Source organism: Phaethon lepturus, unplaced genomic scaffold, assembly GCF_000687285.1.
Source record: "Phaethon lepturus isolate BGI_N335 unplaced genomic scaffold, ASM68728v1 scaffold28982, whole genome shotgun sequence".
NCBI classification, from domain to species: domain Eukaryota; kingdom Metazoa; phylum Chordata; class Aves; order Phaethontiformes; family Phaethontidae; genus Phaethon; species Phaethon lepturus.
In genome coordinates this window covers 1-19785 of record NW_010521701.1, presented here as the reverse complement: position 1 = coordinate 19785, position 19785 = coordinate 1, and the positions used below count along the sequence as shown (strand labels likewise).

Genomic DNA, 19785 nt, shown 5'->3' with positions numbered 1-19785 from the left:
TCTTTCCCTCACCACGGGTATATCTGTATGACTAAATATCACAAAGGGAAACTCCAAGTTACGTTCTACATTGCAGAATAAGCCATGGATGTACGTGCATTTCCTATTCTCTGTGTAGCACCTGGCAGATCTGGCTCCGGCACATTTCAAATACATCTGCTGTTTACAGCCAACGCACCCATAAAACACAGCATAAAGCTGCAAAACAAAGAAAAGCATGAAAGACCATAAAGGGACCTGGAAATGCCTCAGGGAGACAAGGTAACACCCTGCAGCGACAAGATATTTTTGCTTAACATAGAGCAAGGGGCCTATGTGCTGGTGAGATGGACCCAGTTGCTTCAAACACAAAAACTGGAGCCAAGTCTGGCCACAGCCACTGGAAGGTGAAGGAGAAGCACATCCCACCCTCTCCACTGAATGGGACGTGGAGAGATTGCCCAGCCAAGCACTATCAATCCGCCCTGTCAGGAATGCCTTAAGGTATTCCCCAGGGCAGCTTTCCCTCTCTCACATCCCATTTCCTTACCTTGGCTTTTGTTTCTTGCGTCTCTGTACCGGCAGGTCGGGATGTGACAGAAGACACTCGTTTAGAGGTGGAAGCAGGGCTGGAGGGTGTTTTCGAAGGGGTTGTGCTAGAGGAGGTGTGTCGTTGGGGGGGGATGGAGGGTCTATCGCCTGGGGGTTTGGCAGTGGAAGGTGAGGATTTCTTAAACATGGAAATAAAATAAAATTGGAACAACAAAAAAAATCAGTACAGGAGGGGAACAAAAGGGGAACACCAACATTAAATAGGATTAGAAGGTGCAATACAGAACTGGGTGGGGGGTAGGTAATGGCTGGTACTGCCCTCTCCCTGCTGGGAGCTCCCAGAGCTGGGCAAGAGCTGCAGGGCCCAGGGCACTGCCAAGGTCCCATGGCTGCACCAGCGAATATGCGATACCTCAGCTCTATTCCTCCCACAGGGTGCAGCAACACCCACGTCCCTTTCTGAGGAAAGTGTCACCCTGTGACAGCCTGCCCTTGCCACCACCCTCCACACCACTGGCACATTTTACCATCTAAACTGCTCTGTTTACCCCCAAACTCTGGATGTGCTCCACTGGCAAAGATGCTGCAGGTACAGCACTATCAACACCAGCATTTCTGGGAGATGCAGATGACTGCTCCCAGGTCTCTCAACCCCATCATACCTACTTTATTAATAATGGATCACTGTTTCTTATCTAGACAATTGCTTGGTATCATGTCAAATGCCTAGCCTGATACAACCCTGACAAACCTCCCTAGAGAAAGACCTAATTTCACATTGTTTGAAAATAATTATATTCCTCACTTTTAATTCTTCACCCACTAAACTGTCCATCAGCTTGTCCATGATCTTGCCCAGGCACTAGCCAGGCTAATGGTCAGTTGAACTAAACCTCGTCCAAATTAGCACTGTGACAGATATCTTTAAGCTTCTGGAATTTACCCACTATTACACTCTGTTCCTCACCCAGAACACAGCACCTCCAAGGCCTAGATTATGTAATTTTAATAATGTCTTGCTCTTTTCACTGTCACGCTGCTTGTCCCCAGTACAGCCCAATGCAGTTTTGAGTTTGGTTTTGCACCAGTTTGCCCCAGCAAAGCCAGCTGTCTGCTTTCCAGTCTCAGGCTGAGAAAATGATTTCTCTAACCACCCACCCAACCCCATGAACCACATGTTTGTTTTAGACTTGGTTCGCTTCCCCACCCTCAAGGAGCACCATGGATTGCACCATCCAAACCAGGGTGAGGGAGGAAAAAAATAAAAACACTCTTGAAAGACAGACAGAAGAATGGAAGATAATGGCAAGGTTTCCTAAGAGGCACAACTGCAGTCCAGGAGAGCAGGAGAGGGAATCAGGAACATGGACAGCACATAGTGAGTTGATGTCACCTCTGGTTTTACTTTTTAGCTTACCTTCGGTTTCTTTTCCTCAGCTTCGGTCCCTTCCTTGTCTTTGCTGTCAATACGACCTGACAAATGGAACCACACACAGTTACGCTTCTTGGGACTGGTCAGTAAACTCCAGAGGGATGATAATGCCTGCGCTACAGCAACATGCATGCTGGGTGGGTGTTCCATGTTTCTGCTCTCCTTTAAATTAAATACTATTCTTAGAAATATTACAAAGTCAGTCATTTCTTGCAGAAATATTTCCACATCGTAAACACATTCTTTCTGGGTTAACAGATTATCCTGTGCACAAGCAACAGTGCATTAGTCACCACGGGAGCATCAGACACATGCAACAAGGTTTGGATGAGACTATTTTGCCCAGATTTGGACTCAGCTCCAGTAGCATCTGTTCAGTTTAGGACAGAACAGTCCTCTTCAACCCTAAACATGAGTCTCCCTCTCTAAAACATCCACTGGTTCTAACAATCATATAAATAAAGACTACAGTTGAAGGATGCCCCAATCCTAGCAACACCAGGTTGCCCGTGATCTCATTTAAAGTTGTTGTTCAGTGTGTTAGCTTTGCAAAGCATTTTTATACCTGGCCATTGTTAATTCCCACCTCTTCTGACACACTGGTTTCTGCTTCCCCAGCAGACTGCGCCTTTGATCTGGGTCAGACCCTGCAGGGTCTTAAGGTTTTAGATTTGTCCTACTTGATTCATATCAAGCTTACAGTGACTCTGACAATATTTCAGTGTTTTGTCCCATTAGTCTACAAGCACAACCGACTGCAGTATTGCTAATCATGAGATTAGAAACAGGGAGGAAGTAATGTTTGTACCAGAAGGCACTCATAACAAAACCCTTTTTCCTAGTCTTCACCTAATTCCTCCCTAATCTGGGAGGAAAAACTGCTGATATTCTCCCCAGTGTTTTGGAAACTTGTCCTGGGGGGGCAACCCTTTCTCAGTGACATGAACCATGTTGTTAATCCAGCACTGACCCATCCCAGCAGCCACTCCCAGAGCTGCTGGACGCACTACTCTTCCCAAATTCAGTTAAACTGCAGACTGGAGCCGCAAGGCTGGAGCTGAACAGCCATGAAGTATCTCTGTCTTTGAAGGAAAAGACCATTAAATTATTAAAGAAATTCCTCCTATTGAACCAAAAACTGCTTGACCCTGGGCAATGCATCCCCAACCTGCCATTGTTTTCAGGCTCCGATGCGAGCGATAGCAAGCCATGCCAATGCCCTGCAGCACATGTGTGAAGCTTCCTGCTGGCTTATTAGGTAGTGAAATACGAGAAATATGTTATGAGCTTTAGCTCCAATGGAAAAAGCTACATCAACAATTTCTTCATGAACCCCACGCAGCAAAAAGCACACTCTCTCTGCCGCAAACCAGAGCAGCATTTCCAGGCTAATGGAAACAGCCAAGCCAGCTTTTGGGATGTGGCGCTGGGGTGAAAGGCAGAGCTTTCCCCAGGCCAGGCCCTGGAGAGCCAGAGCTGAGGTACAACACGGTGCGACACCATCGGGTTTTAACATGTCCTGCTGCCCCAGCTTATTAACACGACTCGCTGCAAAACCTGCATTTGGCCACTGAGCAGGGTCCCTAGTGACATCCTTCTGTCCCCCAGTAACGGTAGAAAATAGCTCTTGGAGAGAGAAAAGGTCTAAGAGCTGCTCTGTTGGCAGGGATGCTCATGCATTCAGCGGAGAATTCAGACCTTCACCCAAGACAGCTAAGACTGAGATTGCTGCATGAACACAGCAGCTCCAGGGTCTGACTGCCCTCCCAGCCCAGCCTAGCCCAGAGACACACTCATTAGATGCACCCCAGAGCCAGGCCTCCACACACACAGGCAGCTCCCACGAAACACCCCAAAATCAGACATTGCATTGGACCACCCAGGGACATGCTGTCCAGAACTGGGATCAGAGAAGGATGCTTTGTAAGAGCACTGGACGTGGCCAGTCAGTAGCAGATATTTAAGAGAAAAGTACAAGAAACAGGACCAATGTGGGGCCTTTTCCATGGCTACACCTGCCATCTCCCTTGCCTCTTTCCTCCTCCCTCCTCTTCAGGAAAGCCAACACAAAGAGTTATTGGACAGTGGACACATGCAAACCAGATGGCACGTGTCTTGCTGGAACAAGCTGCAGCCTACACCGGGTTAGCCCCACTCCAACATGCCAGAACAACGTCCATCCAGTCTTCGTCTTCTCTGTGAAGGTGCCTGGTGTGAGTTAATGTGCCCACCCCACAGCTCCAAGGAAATCAAAACAAAAACAGGTGAACAAAGCATAACTGGGGACACGCCAGCACCATGCAAGGGACGCAAAACCGAAGCATAGGGGTCCGGCAAGTATGCCAGGATATCCAAGACTAAACTAAAGAGGGAAGCAGGGAGAGGGAGAAGCAGCGGCGCTTTGTAGATCAGTTCACAGCAAAGGTCCAGGCCATTTCCCAAGCAGCAGGATTCGAGAGGTGGCAGCAAGCTGAAGTACTGGTTCAGGCAGCTTTGTCATGAGCAAGCCACCGGCAACGTGAGCTCAGGGCAGGCAAACGGTGCACACACCTTTTAGGAGAGGGACGCGACTGACAGCTTTATCTGAAACATGCGCACAAGGTTTCTTCTTCGGTGTCCGGCGTTCTCCTGTATCTGGCACAGCCTCTTCCAAAGGAGCATCTTTGTCTTCCATGTCATCTTTTAACTCAACAGGGAGTTTGGCTGTTTCTAGCAGGGGTCCAGAATCTTCTCCCTCCCTGGGCTCTGCTTCTTTTTGGGAGATGATTTCAGAAGGCTCTGATGGGGTGACAATTGTGTCTTCTTCTCCCCTCAATGGCTGTCTCCTCTCCTCTTGGTCCCCTCCTGCTTTATGTGATCCAGTGTCAACAAGAAGTGCCTCTCTTGGTATGTCTCTGAGGCCATCTTTGAACTTGTTTTCTTCAAAGGCATATTCTTCAAGAGTTTTCTTGGCTGTTGCTGGACACAAGCCCATTTCAGGTCCTGGTGAAACATGCTGTCCCACCATGGAAAGCAAATCCCGTTCAGAAGTTTCATCAATATCACGGTCTTCATCTCTTTCCTGTCCACTGGCATCTTCTTTTAATGGAGCTCTGGTATATAAAGGAGATGGCCCACCTTTAATATGGGAGTCATCTGTGCCACCTGCTCCTGCCAACCCCTCAGTGTGCACATCACGACCTAGCTCTGTTCCCAGCACTGGATCCACACCAATGCCTTCTCTGCCTTGATGATCCCACAACTCATTGCTGTCTTCAGATGCTCTGGAGTCTTGGTACATATCCAGGGGTATTGGGATGGTGACCTCGATTCTGGTGGGAGCTGCTGTTGTAGCCTTCATTTCATGTGACCGAAGAGGCTGCTGAAGAACCCCAGCTACCTGCTTTGTGGGTGGGCTTTCTCTTTTTATTGCATCTCCCACATGCTCCTGAGGACCAGGCTGTAGCTTTGGAGAGCTTGGCTCCCCTGGAGTTGAAGATGCAGGGTACGAAGCATGGGCAAACAATTAGCACAGGCATGTCAAATAAGTAACACTGAAGAGAGACCAAGGATTTCTACTATCAATCTAGAGGAAAAAAACAAGTCCCACATCGCCCCATTGAACAGACAACTCACTTCTACAGTGGCTTTTGCCTTTAAAGAAACTCTGATCGCCACGGGAATCAGGAACAGTGACAGCCACAGCAGGTAGGAGACCAGACTTCTCCCTGGACCTGGCTGCAGAGGTGGCTGGGGTATCCCAGGCATGTGCCATAAAGGCCAACATCTGCCACATCCATGGTCTATGAGCTGGTTTAGCTACAGAGGTTTTCAGAAACCAAGAATACACCCATTTTCTAACATAACACCACCACTGGACCATCAGTTTGCTGGTCAGTGACCACCTCTTCTTCCCTCAAGGGCCTAAACAAAACAGGCCAGATATCCTCCCCTCTTTGTCTTACAAAAGCCCTTCAAGTCCTCTCCTCCCTTGCAGGAGATGTTCATGCAGACATGGCACCAGTTACATCCTCCCAGAGCTCAAACCATCTCTGCTTTGTTCTCCAGAACATTTCTATTGCTAATGAGCTTGGGGAAGAGCAATCCTATGTCTTCTCTCTTATTGCTGTGTATTTCAATAGCCAGTGGAGAAGATAGCCTCAGTGGAAAGGACTATTAAGTAAAAATGTGGCTGTAGCCACATGGCCACAGCAATTTTGGACTGTGCAACCATTCAGACTCATCAGAGCTCCAGCACTGCTGCCACCATTCGGGCAGAGGAGAAAGCACAACATTTAAGACCCACAACCGAAGGTCACAGAGACACAGATCGTTTTTTCGGGAGGGTAAAAGACAGAATTCTGTTCTATCGCTGATCTCATGCATGACACAGACAATTTTACCCAACAATTGCTGCATTAAGCCATATATTCTGGTTGAGCTGGAGTTTTTCTGTTAGAAATTCATTCAGCTGAAACAAAGATGCACTGAGCAATGAAGAACTCACCCTGAACATAACATAAATTGCTTCAAAGTCAACTGCTCTAGTAAGAATGTGCATCTTATAATATGAATTTGTCGAGCTTCAAATACTCCGGTCTTTTTGAGCACTGATCAGGTAAACTAAAGAGCCTAGATCAGAGCACTTCAGTACTGAGATGTCAACTGTTGCTTTGTCAAATTAACAAACAACATTAAAACAAGAAAAGAAGAAGTGAAGACTGACTCTGTCTTTTATCAATGTTCTCCCCACTTTAACCATAATGGTTAAGTGAAACTACCACACAAAGACCTCGGAAATTGTGGTTTAAGAAAAAATCCTAAATTGGTACCTATTTGGAACATAATATTTGAAATGTGGCACCAAGAAACAGCTTTTATGACCACAGGGATTTGAAGGGTGTTTATGCAGTAGCCAGCAGACGGTCCTGGCTCATTTCTTCTGCAAACAAACAGCATGACCATTAACGATCACCGGTGCAGAGATGTGGACAGTTTATTAGCTGTACTTCCATACTCCAGGACCTGTTGGCAGCTCTGAGGCAAACATGCAGCACAAGGTCAAGAGCTGGCGGAATGCTAGCACAGCGAAAATGGTGCATCAGAAGACGCTTCTCCACCTGAGACTCTGAAGGCATTTTAATCCGCTCCACCTTCACTGCAAAGATCATTTTTTTCAAATCCCACAACATGAAAAATGACGGCAGCTAGTAACAAGACATCCGAGACGCTCTGTGTGTATTGATAATCACATTTTCCTCTGAATCAAACAGAACTATTAAAAGGAAGCAGCGCATTTATTCCAAGTCCACCTTCACAGAAGTAATAATTTACTTAAGAACTTAGAAATGTCATATACAGGTTATATCAGAGCTCCAGCCAGCTGTATGTCTCCATATCTGACAGCTGAAAGATCCCAGGACAGTATAGAAAGGTCCTATTAAAAATCTAGTGAGAAACAGCAGCTAGAACCAGACCGAACAGGGCAGACAGAAGAGGGAACTTCACCCCCCTCCTACTAACAATCTTGCTTTCTCTTTTATAGTGGTGCCACTATTTTAAATACAGAAGAGTTGCTAGTCCAAAAACCACTGGACAGGCAAGTAAAGGGTTTTTTTAATTGCAGGGAGCAGATTGCACATAACTGTGTGTGGAAAAGCAAAGACGACCTCAATTCTGCCCTGAGCTGAGAAGGCAAAGACTTATTGACTTCTTTAAAAGACATAGATGTCTGTAAATGCACAAATGCAGCCATGTGGAGGAAAGACGCTGCCCAAGCAATTGGAGGAATTTGTTACGTCTACTGCGCAGAAAACTACCTCATAAAATGGGGTTTAACTAAGATTTTAAACAGCACACCAAATTAGCGCTATGGTGTGTTAGTGCTAGCAAGACAGCAATATCAAAGTGAGTTTGAACCCATAAGTCTGCCCCATTGGGCACAGAATTAAGTTAGCAGTGGGTGCTTTGGGAAAATCCCATCCTGAAGTTTTCCATCAAGTCTGAACTGAGCAGAGTCAAGAGAGGCTCTCCAGATAGCCAAGAGGTCCCTGGATAATTTCTCGGCTCATCTGAGCAGACACACAATTAACGCTTTAAAAATGCTCACTGCCCATCATGCCTGGCTTTGTCAGTCACACTCCCTAAGACTGGGATGAGGAAACACCACCTTTCTCAGAGTCAGGGCATCAGTGAGTAGGTTTGAGACATGTTTTACATTAGAAAGAGACACAGTAATTGGAATTAAACAATTCACTTATTTCATGTGTGACATGCAGGGCCCAAAACTGACTGTTCAATGCTGAGCAGTTCCTTTTGGCTCTGCTTATTACCTTTTCTAGCCTGGAGGATGCCCTGTTTTGCAAACTGGACTAACAAGCACCAGGGCTTCAGCCATCTGAGAGAGAAATTTGGTGCATGAAAAGCTGCAGATCCCTGAAATGAGTATAACATTCAAAGCATGTATGACCCTCCCCTGTCAAGAACAGGGAGGACTGCACAACAGCTCATACAGTGCAGAGCATTTGCACTACAGAAGAAAATTCCCAAGCCACTAGCAACCAGCCGCACGTGTGGGCAGCAATAACTGGACCCCAGTGACAGATGATTCACTAACCTTGAGCAGCATCTCCTGCAGCATGGTCCTCCAGGTTGGGGGTGGCTCCTACGCCTGCTTCTTCAGCTGGTCCCAGTTCAGAGGAAGAATGGGAGAAACATGATCAAAACAAGAATTAAGTTTAAGCGTGTGTCTGGAGAATTTATTTACCTCCCTGTTGATTCTGCCCATCAGCGCTGCATTATGAGCAGGGCAGTATCAGAAAGGAAATCAACCTATGCCAACGATGGATCTAGCTAGATTTATTCAGCTTGTGCTCTGCCAGACTGGGGGAGTGTTTCACCAATTCGCACATCCTGGGTGGCAGGTTAGTACAAGCTCCTTCAGGCAGAGGTGCAGAAAACAGGCTGTTAAAGAGCAGGGAAACTTGTGGATTTATATCCCTTCGTCTACCCCCACCTAGCGTTTACACGGCTGGCAGCACTCACATGACTGTCTTACCTGAGCCCTACCTTCTTGGTGTCTGCTACCTAGCTTACTGTAATGAACTCTGCCAAGGCTATGTGACACCAGTAAACCCAAGTCTGATATAAATCTGACATTTCAGGAATACTGGTACATTACAGAAGCACAATTTTTTTCACAGAAGTGATGTTTTGTCTCTACCAAAGTTTTTTCAATTTATTATATGACTACTTTCAAACAGGTTTAATCAATTATATTTGTATGTCACAGTTCTACAGTCAAACTAGGACTTTCTCCATTTTTCCCATTTTTTTCTAAAGAATTCAGGGCACACTGCTTCTTCCTGGCTCCCTGGTACAGTCAAATCTTGAACCAGAGACCGCGCATCCTTGCTAGCAGGCAAGCCGCTTTGTGTTTCAGCTCAGGGCTCCACCAGCAAGCAGCCTGGGGACTGGATACAGGACAGACAATTTGGCTGCCCAAGGGAGTGTGCTGTGGGCTCGTTTCAGTGTTTGGGCATCGACAGAAGCCCATTTCCACCCACTACCTTTCTCAGGTCTTCTAGGAAAAGACAGCAGCTGCTGCACAGAGGACATACATACACTCATTTTTCACATACAGACCTGACTCCCTCAGGAGCTCCTGCCCTCTTGTACACACACAGCACTGCTGCAGCTCACTCTCTTCTTACTTTGCCTCTGAAAGGCCCCCATCCCTCCCCAGAAAACCAGGCCCAGGTGCAGTAATTCCCCACAGAGCATTCAGGCCAAATTAGCCACTTCACTTCCTCTGCATTATCCTTAAAACATGCCGGCAGCCAAAGAACTGCTGCAGTGGCCTGGTTTTCACCTGCCGCTTCAAAGACAACCGCATGGGCTGGGCTGAGCAGAGTGCCAGTGAGACAAGCAGCAAGGTCCTGCGGTGACCGCCTCGCCTCGCCAGCAAAGTGGGGCTGCTGGCAGAGGGACAGAGATGACCGGGATCTGCAGGTAAGCACTGCTCCTGGAGATGGGAGGCGAAGCCACCACAGAGACACCAGATAGAAAGATTGTCAGATGTAGAGCTGAGAAAGAGAGAAGAAAAAGGCTGCAAGTTTCCCCCAGGATGGGGAAGGCAAGAGGACAACTGTAAGCTAGGAATTATTTCTGCAGGCCGTGGAGAAGAAAGAAGCACGCATCAGGAGCAAAGCACTGCCTGCAAGAGTTTTGCAGTGTTATTTTAAAGCACTAACCAGTCCAGCTCTCTGCTCTGTCTGCATCAAGAGATGAAACTGCACCTGCGTCTCCCTCACCTGTGGTTCCTTCTGGGATCTCCCCGTGCTGCTCGATACCACCCTGATCCTCGTGGTCTCCTTCCTCCACTAAAGGTGCTGTGGCATCTGAAAAACAACGCAGCTTTCACATAGCCATTGAGTGGCAAAACCCTGTGGAGGCCAGGACATGCCGTGAAGAATGTTTTGCTCAGAAAAGCACCCGACTCCCTCCCTTGAGCCAGTGCTTGTGGAGGGAGACAACAGAGCATGACACAGCAAAGTCAGCATTGCAGGGATACCATGAGCTGTCCCCTCTGCCACACAAACTACGCATCTCTCCACTTCTTATGCAGCTGGAGGCATTACCATGAACACTGTCTGAAAACACACAGCTAAAGACAGCCACCGGTGCCTGATCTACATGCACTGCAATGCTATCTGCATGGAGACATCACTGGTCTGCAGCAGGAAAGAACAGCTCCCATCAGATACCGTCATAAACTGCGTCGTGCTCTGGGCAGCTCTGAGACAGGCAGATACCTGTCTTCATCTATCCCAGGGATGTCTGCTCGCTGTGACAGCCCCGATCCAACTGGAAAGAGGGCCAACGTCCCTTTGTGCACCAGCCAGGTTTTACAGACTGATTTCTTAAGCTGCATTCACAGGAACACAGACACTTCACAGAAAACCAGTCGGCCCACACCTCCAGCGGGACAGGGCTGGAACTGGTCAGCATCTCTGTCCACCTTTCTTTTAGATAAATTTTGCAAACTAATGCCTTTACCTGAAGTCTCCAAGAGGCAGATACTTGGGATTAAAGCAGCCAGAGGAACACAAAAAATGCAGTTAATTAAAACAGTGAACAAGTCTCTAGACCACTTTGGAATTAGATTCTTTCTACAAACGTAGCATTCAGATGACACTCTGGAGCAGCACAGACATGCCCTGAGTCCTATCAATATGACCTTTACATCAGCATAAAGTTTTGTTTTATGTATAGACTCTGCCCATCTCATCATTCCAGCGTGAATTACGCTGTACTAATGAACATATAAATACAGAGGGGGCAAAAAATGAGCTATGAGGTACAGGTAACTCTGAAAGGGAACCAGTGACCAGGACGTGCTGGCAGTATCTTGGGGGAGCACAACAACGCAAACCTCTGGCCCTGGGAGCACACAGTGTGGGATTGTTCCTGGCTGTGCTGACCTAATGGGACCTTGCAGTGTAAAAAGTCTTCAGGAAACAAAACACAAGCAACTTCCTGAACTATAATAAACACTTCACCTTCTCTTGCCTTCCAACCCACTCTCCTCCTTTAAAGCTCATTATCTCATTCTGCAGAATGGCAAACATCGCTTCTGATGAGACTAATGAAGAGCATTTGTCCAAGAGTGCAGACACTCCTCCTGAGAAACCCCACCAGAACATGGTGCGGCGAGTCTTTCGGCAAGGTTTATCATGACCCCACTCATCATGGTTTCAAAGCAGTAAGTCAAAGAGCTCCCACCTTCCGTAGTTGGGGTGCTCTTAGCGTCAGATGTTTCAGAAACAGGCTCATCCGATCCGTCATCGACTGGTATCTGAAGGGGATAGCCTGGAAAACATTCAAATACTTAGAACAAGCCCTTGGCTATCAATTATGGCCTGTGATCTATGAACTCTGATTGCCCAGATCCACAGCAGCAAGAAACTGTAATTGGAGAGTATAAAACACCTGAACTAATATGCAAGCAAAGCGTGAAAATGCCAACCAAAAGCACCAGTGTCATCACCAAAAGGAACAAGCGGAAACCCATCAGCAAAAGAAAAGCCCAGTGAACCGGACAGCTAGAAACAACAAAGCATGGCACAAGCAGGAAAGGAGATCTTAGCAACATAAGCAGAAAAGATGTACAACTTCTGAGTCACTGTTGTCCTCTCTGCCATTTCTGGAGCCATGAGCCTCCCTCCCAGAGCAGGCCGATGAACACTTCCATGATGCATTAATTCTAATCATTGCTAACCAGCAAGTCTTTGTAAAGGGCCTGGTGTAGCACATAATGTACTGCATGAAGACGTGATTGCAAAAGTCATCTTTTGGAAGAGTAGGGCAAGAGGTACAAATCTCTCTGCAAGGAGTCTGGGCAAATAAAATAATAAGAACTGGAGAAAATGACTTGGAAACGAAGATTCAAACTAACATAAGCAAAATCCCTGTGAACCTGTGATGTGCAAAGCTGAGGCTACAAGCTGAGAGGAGCTATCAGACTGAAATGCATTACAGAACCCAGGATGAATGGATGCTGTGGATTCTCTCCAGGACAGAGGCAATCCATTTATCTGGTGTAAGGTGTGTCCAAAGCACCTCAAGAAAAGAAAATTAAGATGATGTTTATATGGAGCATAGCCAGGAGTGAGTCCCCACCAGGTTTGCTGGTGTTATGTGGGTTTCCGAGCTCAATTGTGGAGCATGGTGGAATGAGAAAGAAAAAGGTTCTTGAGAAATGCAGGTCTGAAATATGGGGCAAAAGACTCTTGCATGGCCCCCACTCCCAGAGCTCTCTGTTCAGTTCCCCCCATCTCCCTGTGCAGGTGAGAAAAGCAGGCAGCAAGCAGCAGCCTTGAGCTGTGTTTCCAAATAAAAGCAGTGCTGTGTTTTTATAGCAAACTAAGGAGTAAATACAGAAACACACATTTGCAAAGCTGTAGAAGTAAAATCAACACTAGTCTGGATACTAGTGGTTCTGCTCTTGCTGGGCAATGATATCAAACAGCAGCATCTTCCTGTGACTGTGAACATCAGAGCATCTTGTGGGCTACCTACTGTCCACTGGCGGCAGCCAGTTGATCCACGCTAACCTCCAGACACACATACCACCTCCTCCTGGCCATCCCCAAGGACCGCTCGCATGCTGGCTCTGCTCTCCCCACTTAGGTCGTTCTCTCAGCAGTGGGCAAGGCAGGTCCTTTACACCATCTCCTCCCAGAGGTGCTCACCTGATGGGATGTGCTTCTCCTGGCCAGCTGCGTGATCTTCCATCATGGTGATGTCCTGACGCTGCTCCGCCATCTCTCAGCAAAATTACCTGAAGAGGAGAGTAAAAACAAACACCCATCAGACAAAACCTGACAGAAACATGCCTTCCCCTGGAGCCCAGTTGTGCTCACACCTACTGCTCCACAAGACAGTTTCAGTTTATCAGACAATTTCCAGGAGCATTAAACATCCTATTGCAAGCAATCAGCCAACAACAGCCAACCATCTTTTCAGCCACTGTAAGAAGATACCTACTTTGTTCCCTTTTCCTGATGAGCTCTGAAATCACACCATTGTGCTCAGGGAAGGTCACAGCACAAGATACATGTTACCTACTGGGTTTCACACCAGTGCTGAAATACTCCCCAGAGTATCTAATGCTAGTGCCTCCAAATCCACCAAAAGTATGTTTTGTCCACAGTCATCAAATGGAGGACGGCAGCAGCAAGGGAGTGCTAACATGCCAAACTGGGACCTAAAAGGGCTGCTCCAGACAGACAGTGGAGCTGCACCAAGCTCTCAGCACAGGAGGTTACAGCAATCCACACTCAGAGGCTGTAAAAAATTCACCTATGGGCATGAGCCAAAAGGAAAACATGGACTTTGCATAAAAGACATATAAAAGAACAAATGTTCCTTGTGAACAAAGGGAAGGTCTAATTATTCCTGCACCAGCAAAAGCATGTGACAGTCACTGCATCCATCACAGTAAGGATATATACAACTTCTGCCCAGCTGCAATATCAAAATTCCACAGGTATTTAAGATATCCCAAGCAAAATGACCATCCTGGTGCACACAGGACACCGTTTTGTCACAGGTGATCACCAGGAGCAGCACACTTAGTGCAGACATACTTCCGCTGCACGCTCCAAACTCTGAATTTGCCACTTTCATCAGTCTCTCAACGGAAGTGTCTGCCGGTAAGGTGTGACGCTGCTGCAGGAAGGGATGTCTTTGACCCCTGTGGATACACTCAGCAGGGATACATAGCTATCACGACAGACTGATCATCTTAAAAGCAATCCAAAACTGACATACAGGGGTAAACAAGGACTCTTCAGACACGGATTTGGACCAGGCACTCTTAGAGAAGAGGGTCTCGCTTGGTTGTGGGTCTGAGAGGACAGCTCAATGGCTGCTTGACCCTGACTCCTTCTTGCAGTGCTCAGAAAGCCAACACTATGGTATAGAGCGAGGCACAGTAAATAGGTCTGGACACTGGAGTGGAAGTAGAAAGGTGCTAAAATTCAGAGTTATTTTTCTAACATGCATTTATCTGCAAAAGGGAATGAAGTCTCCAACAAACATTATCCACTTCTGTGTAGCAGGGACCGTGTTTCTCCTTATTCTCCATGCTTGTTGAACAGACATTGCTTTTAGTTGACTTCCTAATAGCCGATATAATTACAGCCATTGGCAGTGATTAATAACCAGCTATTAGTGTAATCGCACGTTTTCCATGACCGACAGGAGTGAATAAATCCAGCAACAAAGCTCAGGTTACCAGCAGCAAGGAAGCAAACTCATGTGGTTTTGTTTGCTGGCCATAAATTAACTGGATATATGGAACTACGCAAGAGAAACTCCAGTGCTAGTAACCAGATCTCTCACACAGATTTTTTTAAGCCTCAGCAGCAAGATGACTATGCAATTTAACTTCTGCCTTAGACAGCTACAAAGCCACTTGACAGAACTGTACCAAGTAAGTTTGAGAACTTGCCCTGAAAAGAAATCACCCATAAAAATGGAGGTATAAAATAGGAAAGAATTAAGTAAGTACCTCATTTTTGCCCCAAAAATGGTGGGCCCTAATTATTTGGACATATGGCTGCCCTCCTCCCAGAGCTCAAAGGATCATATTGATTATATCCTGGTCTCATCTGGCCGCTGCTTGATACTATTTACAGATCTACTTAGTACTGAAATAGTAAAATAGAACATTAACCTAGTGTACAGGCCACAAAAGCAACTTGGGCATGAACATGAGTGTAAAATGACACACAAATGTGCTGCTCGTTTGTATATCTGTGTGTGCATGTACAGAAGAGTGACCTCTCTGCCCCAGATGCACACACAGGACTGGGTAGAGCAGTTTTCCCCATGCACTGCCCTGTCTGTTGGTAGGAAAACATGGATGGGAGAAGCAGTTCCTATTCGACTCACAACTGGTCATCCCTAACAGTCCTCCCAGCCCATCTCAGATCACTAAACATCTACAGATATTAACATCTTTGCTTCCCAACTGCAGACCCAGAGGCAAACCACTCACAAATCTGCTGTGCTGGATTTAAATGAGGCTTACTGTTTCCTTTTTCTGCCTCCCTTTCTCTCTTTCTCCCACCTGCTTTTGGAAAAGAGCAATTCATGTCTCCCCCAATCTCCCTGGAAAGATACATTTAGTCCTTTCTTGCCTCTGGATAAGAATTTCCCGGGACACCATCCAGAGAAGAATCCTAGCTTGACAGCTAGTGAGCTCGCAAACCCCGCCGGAGGCTCATCTGCTGACTCCATGGACAGCATCCGACACAGCTGAAGATCTTCCACTTTTCCTCTGAATAGAGCATTTAGCATCTGTGCAACCCTGGCACAATAGCAGTGAGCAATGACTCAGCAAAGGCCGGTGGATCTGCTGGCGGGCGCGCAGAGCCGCCTGGTCACAGGGCTGACTGTCGCTTGCTTCCCGCTGACCTGCCAGTGCCAGGGCTTTTCAGCACAAAGAAACGTCCGGCTGTTTTCCAGAGAAGCTGACGATCTTGCTATCTGCCTGAGCTTTGCAAGAAGGCTTTTAACGCTGTGCTGCTCACAGCCAGGCGTCCCTGCCCCGTTCCCACTGAGCTTCCTGCATGGCAGGATTCAGCCATCTCAGAGCTAAAGGACTGGAGATGAGCGCTGGAGGATGTAGCCATTAATTTTTCAAAGACAAGAGAGAAAGAGCTGCCTTTTCTGTTACAAGGAAAAAAGCACCACCAAAAGCCACAAAGATCCATCAAAAAAACACTCAACGGGGCCCTGAGAGCAGCTGAAACCTGGCTGCAGTTTACGAAATGCCCTGGATGCTCATTCATTTCGACACAGTGATTTTGAGGGCTGATGCACAGTTTGCTATGGGGAGCAGAAGCATCTCCCAGCAGAAGGAGTACAATGTCCTCCCGCCATGTCTGCAGCACGGCAGGCAGAGGAGCAGAGTCGCTCTGTGCCTGAGCCACTGTGTGCACCAGTCAGTGGTGGAGAAGAACAAAAACTCCTCAAACTGGCACAAGCCAAGGGGCAAGGAGGAGGATCCAGCTCCCACATGGTTCCTGCAGCTTCTTGCTTTTAGCTGAAGAAATGCCCACTCAACAGATGCCTTTCCCCCAAGCGCTGCCCGTCTCGTGCAACTCAGGAAGCATTTCCTACAGCTTGCCCTCCAAGGCCTGGCAGGGTTGAGCCTTAAACCCATTACAATAGGGCTGATGAGATTTCATCAGCACCAGATAAGCAAATAACATTAAGCACACAAAGTGATTCAATGGGCAAGTACAAGTGAGCCGCCACCACCATTATCTCTAAGCTGCAAAGCTCTCCCAGCAGAATTTGCAATACACCGGCCATATAATCATACAGTCCTATTCACCAGCAACATCATCTATAAAGACATTTTATGGCTCTCCGATGGATGTTGAACTTCACTCTCTCCTTTCTTTTCCAACCATTGTAGACGTCAGCTAAAAGCATTACTTACTCAAAACCGTACTGATGATGCACACAGTTTTGGCATAGATTGTCTGGTCGAAACCAAGAAGCAAAACTGAATCATCTATATGCAAACCCCTTCTTATTCTAGTGGGAAAGTCTCAGCATTGAGTTTTCACTCAGGTAATAAACTCATATGACTAAAGAGACTTTAAACCTTATTAAAACTGCATATTTTAGCTTAGACTTTTTAAACAAAGATGGTCTGAAAATTGCGCATTTGAAAAACTACTTTGAATTTTGAAAAAAGTCTATAATGATGATCTTATTTGTTTTTCAAGTGAGGGAAGGGGAAACGCCTCTTGGGGAAAAACGTTAGCATTAAGGGGAAAAAATGTTCTAAAAAACTAAACCCAGCCCCACCTTGAAGCAATGGTTCAGTAATGAATAATTACTCCAAGGATAGCTGCGCAGAGATAAACTTTGGCAACACCCTCTGCATGACAGATAAGGCACAAACCCTCCTAAGAATATTATCCATTTCCAGCAGAACTATTCTTGTTAACCAGGGACACTATCTAAAAAGCAACAGCCTATCCCATAATTAACAGCTTCTCCAAACCTCACCTTTCTCAAACCCACAGCCCGCCTTTCGAGAGACGAGGAGTACTGAGCAGTCATTTTCAGCTGTGCAACAAGGCACACGAGGAGGCATGAGCGGGGCAAAGTTCTTATTGCCACGAGCAGCAGAAACAGGCTGACTTCTGGCAACGGCAGCGTAGGCTCAGCCCACCAGTACCTCTGGATTTTGCTCTGTATATGCAACCTAGTTAGGGCCCTAAACATAAACGTGGTTTGGCTGAGAAGCAAGTTTAACCAGTGAGAGCTCGGCCATCTCCTGCCACCAAATGCAATTGCTTTGCCATTCGCACCAGCGACACAGGCTGGCACACGTTGCTTTCCCAATGATAAAGGATTACAAAACAGTGGCCTCCAAGCTTCCAACTGGTTTGAGAGTTGAATATTGCCATCCCCACCCTCAGACCGGTGTAACCTGGAGAGGAGCAGATATTCCAATTTGCCGTAACTGGAGTGGGCTGGACGTGCACGTGGATCCATTGGCAGAGCAGAGGGAGCGCAGGGCGGCTCGTGGCATTCAGGCCACCGGGCGACTCGGGATGCACTTCTCCACGACTCAGCCAGCTAAGCTCAACATTGAGCAACCCAGAGCAACTCTCAAGTATTTGAATAGCACTGCACAGCTGAACCATGCCCCAGAACAGTCCCTGCAGGCCTGTGTTGTGCAAAATGTTAAGGGCCAAAAGCCAAAACAGCAATTTACACCCCAAAGAGCCCAAACCATGTAGGACCACATATCCAGTAAGGAAAAGCCTTAAGTGAAATGATGCAAACCTTTAACAGCCATTGACAGCACTGAAGTTTAGGTCAGGAAGTGAAAGCTTAGTCAGCTCAAGGTCCACAAGACATTTAAAGAGGAAAAAAAACATAATTTTCCTTGTGGAGTTTGGCAAGGATACTGAAAGCAACATCACTCCCCTCACGGGAGGTTGCAGACACCTGACAGTAAAGCCTATCAGCTTTATGTGATGGTTCCCATATGGCCTGCAAAACCACACACCGCCTTTTGTCCAACACCCACAAAGGTCTCCGTGCCAGCCCACGGCCAGCCTGACCTTGCTGTGGTCAGATGCAGTGCAGTGCAATGCAACGTGTAGTGATCATGGGTCAAGACACCAGAGCCACCTCCCCAACAATGTCCTGCATTTGTGCCCAGGAGAACTGAGCCAGAAATGAAGGCACCACTCTTCTTCCTCTGCCTATTCTGCAAATTTAATTCTAAATAGCTTGTTAGGCTTGAAGGCATCAATAAAATGGCTTGGTCTGGTCTGTCAGCAGAAGTAAAAGCTACTAGAGCCTGGCTGGGGCGGCACTGTTTCAAGTAAAGCCAACTGCTCAATTTACAGCAACCCCTCGCCCCTGCACAACCCACACACATGAAAACTGGTCCAAACGAAACAACTGCTGCAGAGGAACTGTAACAACAGTTACAAATACTATTTCATAAAGAGGGAAGGAGAATAGGGAAGGCCTATGCAAACCGGGATTAAAAAAGAAAATTAAATCAACAAATGAATTAAATACATGAGAAGTTCCCAGCTAGAACACATTTAAGCCCTGTTTATAGGGCATAAACCAGCCCCAGGTGTTGGAAAGAAATTTCTCCCATAAAGCAGTATGTTTCTCCCGCCTGGTGACCCCCCCGTGCTGCAGACCAAGAGGCCACACAGCCCCCATGCCCGGTCTGCAGCAGCAGCTCCCGCACAGCCAGGAAACAGGCACCCCGGACGTCTTGCTGGAGCGCGGTCAGGACACATCACCACCAGCACAAAGGCACAGCAGAGCCCTCATTCCGCTGCCGCTCAGGCTAACCACCAGCAAACCCCGCACAATGCCTCCAGCGCTCTCCGCCTGGGAAGATTTAGATCCCAAATTAAGTTGGGCAGCCTGAAGTCTTAATCCCTTGGCAAAAGGTTTCTCTGCAATGAAAGGTAAATAAAACCAGGGCTGAAAACAACGTACCCTATTGAGAGTGGCCTAGTGGCAGAGGGGGAAGAAAGCAGATGCCAGGGACCACACAGCTGTGCTTCGGTGGCACTCAGCCTTGCGTAATCTGTGCCAGATGACATCATTAGCACTGTCACAAAGGAGCACGAAAATGCATCCCTGCAACCCTTCTGGTGCCAGGAGATGAGTGCTCCCACGATGCCTGTCCAAGGAAAGTGGGTCAGCAGCTCGTATTGAGTTTGCGTGGCAAGTTTTGGTAGCAGCGGGGGGGCTGCAGGGGTGGCTTCTGT

The 19785-nt window shown here is 47.2% G+C and overlaps 1 protein-coding gene across 1 annotated transcript in view; it reads right to left on the bottom strand.

Annotated features, from left to right (window-relative positions):
• MAPT (microtubule-associated protein tau) overlaps positions 1-13267 on the bottom strand; it is a 26604-nt gene extending 13337 nt beyond the window's left edge. The window contains exons 1-5 of the mRNA XM_010281610.1: positions 13195-13267; positions 11726-11812; positions 10255-10341; positions 8559-8624; positions 1949-2004 (exon numbers count right to left, since the gene is read on the bottom strand). Of these exons, the coding sequence (XP_010279912.1) occupies positions 1949-2004; positions 8559-8624; positions 10255-10341; positions 11726-11812; positions 13195-13267 (369 nt within the window). The remainder of the gene's footprint in view (positions 1-1948; positions 2005-8558; positions 8625-10254; positions 10342-11725; positions 11813-13194) is intronic.
• Positions 13268-19785: the final 6518 nt, after the last annotated feature.